This window comes from Benincasa hispida, chromosome 3 (genome assembly GCF_027475165.1).
Source record: "Benincasa hispida cultivar pf3 chromosome 3, pf3_genome.v1.1, whole genome shotgun sequence".
Lineage (NCBI taxonomy): Eukaryota > Viridiplantae > Streptophyta > Magnoliopsida > Cucurbitales > Cucurbitaceae > Benincasa > Benincasa hispida.
In genome coordinates, this window is record NC_143480.1 from 32432842 (window position 1) to 32438225 (window position 5384).

General features: G+C 34.7%; 1 protein-coding gene across 2 annotated transcripts; it reads right to left on the bottom strand.

Annotated features, from left to right (window-relative positions):
- Positions 1 to 1533: 1533 nt before the first annotated feature.
- On the bottom strand, positions 1534 to 4742 carry LOC120074002 (Transcription elongation factor (TFIIS) family protein). 2 transcript variants are annotated; one of them, XR_016528371.1, is made up of 9 exons: positions 3373 to 4740; positions 3203 to 3271; positions 3022 to 3104; positions 2872 to 2942; positions 2715 to 2764; positions 2558 to 2591; positions 2180 to 2460; positions 1952 to 2048; positions 1534 to 1851 (listed from the first exon to the last, which is right to left on the bottom strand). XR_016528371.1 is itself a non-coding variant. In XM_039026962.2 (9 exons), the coding sequence occupies exons 1-9, from the start codon at positions 3763 to 3765 to the stop codon at positions 1736 to 1738; spliced, it is 1038 nt and encodes a 345-aa protein (XP_038882890.1). In that variant the 5' UTR covers positions 3766 to 4742; the 3' UTR covers positions 1534 to 1735. The 2 variants fall into 2 exon arrangements, 1 of the variants encoding a protein (XP_038882890.1); XM_039026962.2 differs by having other exon boundaries at positions 2336 to 2460; positions 3373 to 4742.
- Between the last annotated feature and the right edge of the window lie 642 nt (positions 4743 to 5384).

The window sequence follows — 5384 nt, forward strand, 5'->3', positions numbered from 1 at the left end:
CAAATATTTGTCTACCTGGTGTTTTCTTTTTCCCAACTTCATTTTCCTTTTTTGTGTGTGTTTCGAGTCTATTAACTGTCTTGCAGAGAGCCTGCTGAGAATGATCCACCAAGGGTTCGTTGGTCAGCTAATCACACTCTAGCCACAAAGCGGTGGTTCGTCTACTGCACTATGATTCTTGTCTCTTTAGAATTCAAGGGCATTATTAAACTCGTAGTTCAATGGTTCGTAATTGATTGTGTATCTTTCATAAACAATAACTTGTTTACAAACATAGGTAATACAAAAATGGACTATATTTGGTCCTCATTGAATTTGAGTAATAGTGAGAAACTTTGTTTATGTTGATAACTTGTTCTCTTCTTTCATTTATCAAAGTTGGTAACTTTTTGGACTATTATCATTATTTGAAAGCAACTTGCTAACAACATAATTAATAGTCAACAATAACGGCATGGCCTGTTGTTTTCTTTTTCAGTCATTTTCTTTATTCCATTGTTCTTGATTAGTACAACTTACCTAGGCAAAAGATTTCACTGCACACACAATCTCTTGGTGGTTTCTGGCCTTGGGGTCGTTTTATTTGTGGCTTTCGGGAGAATTCTAAGCTCTTATCGTTTTAGAGGGTATGCATCAACCAATCCATCTAACATTGAATTTATGTTGTGTTATAAATGATCCTTTTCTTGAAGTTTAACCGTTCCTAACGAATACTTGGCATTTGAGTATTCCTTTACCAATATTAACTTTTGGTTTGTTCTAAAAGAATGGAACACACACACAATGTTTTTCCACAGTTTCTTTCTCTTCGTGTGATAATTTCTCTTTTTTGGTTGCTTTCATGTTCCAAGCACGTCACGCTCATACGTTGGCTCGGCAATGTTTTTTCGGAGTTTCTTTCTCTTGGTGTGATAATTTTTCTTTTTTGGTTGCTTTCATGTTCCAAAGACATTTTGTAATTCATAGGATTCATTCCATCTTGCTCTTGAATGAGATTTTATTGGTTTAAAAAAAATCCACTGGATTTCTAAAAGTAAAGATGTCCCCGCTAACTAGTTGTAGGGCAAAAAAATCAATTCAAAAATAGAATATCACAAAGAAAGGGATTATTTTAAGTCCAAACACTAATGAAAATATCCATATCTTTTGCTTTAAAAATGTATCCTTTGTCAAAGATCTGATCTTTGAATGAGCATCAAGTTTCTCATCCTCTACCCCACATCCTAGAAAAGTAAAAAACTTTTTCCATGTAGAAAAACCATCCTTCCTTATGTTAGGCCAAGCCCCATGTTCCAAAATATATATTATATGAAGAAAAATAAAGAGAAACCACTTGCAAGCCAAACCAAACCCCATATCCACATTCACATCCCCCATGTGCTGGCCCCAACTTAAGTTCTTTCTATAATAAATAATCTTTTCCAAGGTCAAAGATGACTAATGAACCACCTTTCCCCTGCCCCTTGATTTGATCCAAACCAGAAAAGCACAGTTGACATAAGACCAGGCAGTGACGTTTCAAGACTCGGTAGATGAACAACATATCAGTATTAGCATTGCTTATTAAGAGAAAATTTACGTGAAAAGTAGTATTTGATTCTCTTTAAACTTGATAGAGAAGTTAAGAATTTAATGATCAAAAGATGTAACAAATAGAAAGGATGATGATAAACCAATTCGACGATTACGGAGAACCTAATTTAGAAGATGTTTGCATTTACTGCATTGCCAAATATCACCAGTGTCTGCCTTGAGAACCACCGCCGCTGCCTTTGTTCTTCGAGAAGAAGGCATTCTTTGGCTTTGGGATCTCATGGATGTCCATGACTTGGATTGTTCTTTGCCTTTTAGCTTCAATAAAAAGAAACAGACAAACAGAAATTAGTATGGTTTGTTTGTTCCAAAAAGAGTCAGAAAATGAAATCAAATGGAAGAAAGCTATAGGCCAAACCATTTTCAGCTTCTTTATAATTCTCTTGAAGCCTTTTTCTAGCTGATGCAAGCTTTTGGGAATCAAAATTTGCTTCTTTCTGTTGTTCTTTCTGTCTCTGCATGCCATCAATTCAATAGATATAATAAGAAAACCTTCCTAAAACAGCTAATTTGCTGAAGACAAAATTTGGCAGACTGTAATTAAGACCATGCATATCATCTGGGACCTGAGAAAATTTAGACCTACCACTCAAAAAATTTTGTCAAATTTCAACACAATTGATGCCAGTTTGAGTTAAGTTTGTTATGTTTTCGGAAGCATAAGAATCGAAAGTTTCAATTTTCTTCCTCCATTTTTGGCAACCAAACATAGAGTTAAAAGACTCTAATTTGGTTACCATACATTTTGAGGAGTTAAAGACGATGTTGGAGCTGGTTGTGCTGGTTTAGGCGGAGCATCTCTTCTTGGAACGGATTTTCCCTTCGGTTCCGGTTCTGAGTTATTTCGATCAGACCCAGAACCTCCATCTAACAAGACAAAGAAAAAAGGAGAGAAAATGAGAAACCAAATCAATCCATAATAAATGATGACAAGTGAATCAAGAAGCTCAAATTCAATACTCACTGTGTGGATTCGGAGAGTATGCAAAATCAGGAACCTACACAACAACATATCATTAGAAACACGGCCGTAATGAAACTACAAAAAGGATAAACTTCTCGATCTTTTCACATAAAGAAAGCAGACATTAGAACCCATTAGATCAATGATTTCAGTTCACCTGATGATAACCATTTTGAGGAGCTTTTTGCTGGGGTGAATCACCATCAGCTGTCAATAACAGTAGAAACCATTCTTAGCTAAATTTTTCAACAACAGAGTGCCTAAGATTTAACCTTCTGAAGGAATTGAATTATGAAGTTAAAACTAGTTTCTACCTAAGAGTGTAGCTGTTTGCTCCCCAGGCTGATTCAACCTGACCCATTCATCCACAATCTCCTTCCATTTTCTGATAAAAACCCACAATACAAACCGAAGTTATTAACAATCATCAACCATTTATTCATATATGTAAAAAATTTATGTACCTGACAAGATGTTTCACCAATCGTCGAACATCGTTAGATGAATGCTTCCTCAACCGATTCACATGCCTTCCAATATCAGTTTCCTATATAAGAAAACAAGAACAAGAATACTTAAGAAACAGAGAAGAAGAAGAAGAATTTACATTCACAAAGAACAAGAAAAAACCCCATAAACGCTTACCTTGAGAGCTTGGAATGTTATATCCATGTCTGCTAAGTTTTGAAGCAGTTCAACCAAACCATCTTCAGGCTGAAACAAGCCAAAACAATCACAAATTGGTAAAGTTACGAGAAAATTCCCATAAGACAATCAAACAATATTCTATACAATCAGAATCAAAAGAAGAAAACCTGGTGAGGAATTTCGAGCTGCTCCTTAATTTCCAAAACCTTCTTCTGTTCATCATCAAACAAACCTCCATGTGGGTCTACTCCATCATCATCTCCGTCCACTGCAACAAACTGCGGCGTCGAAGGGGAAGCTCCCTTCACCTCACCGGGGCTCTGTTTGATTTCGCAGCCATTAGAGCGACCGTCATGGTTGCGATCCGTATCACAGTTCCGACATCGAGACGGCGGCGAAGTCAACGCATAGAGCCTCTCGACGATTCCATCTCTCCGATTCTTCAATTGATTACCATAATCCAATGAAGCGACTTCCATAGCTGTATCGATGAAAGTCCAAACATCGACACCGGCTGTATCTAATATAGTTCGGAAATCATCTAAATCCAACCGAACCATTTTTAGAGTTGTTTAGAAGAATCGAAGATTGATTGAGAGAAAGGTTATCTTCCCGATAAACAATCTGAAAAAGAAAAACGCTTGTAGTTCTCGTTTTCAGTAGTGAACTCTGGAAACAGAAACGGATCTACGATGGAAGTTTATTATTCCACTTCCAGACTCTGACAATAAACAAAAGAGAAAGGAGAGGAAAAAAAACGCTAGAAATTGCAGAGAAAACCCAGTGGTGGAAAAGCAAAATCGTCATAATCCATTAGGAAATTTTTTGAAAGAAACAAAAAAGAAAAGAAACCCAAATGACAGAGAATAGATCTGATTCGATCCTGAAGAAAAGTTTAACCGATCGTTTTCAGGAATCCAAACTCAGAGTGGCTGTCGAAAGGAAGAAGAAGAAGAAGAGTCGTCAAAAATTACACAAAACCCAAGTCACAAACAAAATTAAAAAACACAAAAAACAACTTGAACAATAAATTAAGAAGAACCCAGATCAAAAAACTGCGGAATATTCCTTGAGAAAACGAAGAACAGCCGGAATTTCGTCCTCAAAGAATTACAAGAAAATTTTTGGAAGTGGGTCAATTTACATTAGCTAGAAGAAGAAGAAGAAGAAGAATGTCCCAAAATCAAATACACAAGTAGAGAAATTTTTTTCTTTTCCCTTTTGGAGTTTCTGGTTTAGTTAAGAGTCTCATCCATCCATCATCATCACAGAATCAATCAATATTGAAATTGAAAGGAAACTCCACCATGAAAACGAGAAACCGAAGTTTCCGAAACGAAACGACGGCCGGAAAATTTGATCTGAGCAAAGAATTAAGATTATTAGGAGAATGAAAAAAAAAAAAAAAAAAGAAAAAAGAGATAGAGAGAGGGAATATTGAAGCGTGTTGGGTTGAAATTTGTTCCTATATCCAGATAGGATTTTTCCTTCCTTTCACAGCTCTGACCCTATGAATTCTTTTCCCATTCGCATTCATTGGCGCGTGCTAAAATTAATTAATTAATAAATTCCTCATTAATTAATGGCCCAAATCCATTTTTCCCAATCTTCAAATCCAGGCCCATTTATTCTACTATTTCAGGAATTAGAAGCTTCCCACATTTTACCCTTTTACCTAATTTGTTATTTTTATTTCTTTTCCCTTCCCTAAATCCTTTTTAACTACATATTCATTGTATTTACTTACCATACTTGAGGTATTTTTTGTCATTTTTATTAAAATAGATTGAATGGTTTAAGCTAACTCAATCTAAAGATAATAACAGTTGAGTAGGGTTTACTACTTTATTGTAGACATATATTTAGATCTGACAATTATAATAAATTATAGGTCAAAATCATGTTGTTATCTGACTTAATCTATAAAGTATGTTTATAAATGGAAATTTTTTTTATTTGATTTGTAATTTTAAGTTTAATCCTCTTTATATATATTTTTTAATATTACATTATTCTAAGTATGAGATATAGTTTCCTTTTTTAAAAAAAAGGACTATTTTAAGAGAAGTAAAAATTTCTTATATATTGAATTGGGTTATGTTTGCAACTAAAATAGGATATTAGAATCTTCATCTATGTGTTAATATTTATAAGAGGAAAAAAAACTAAAAAATTCAAC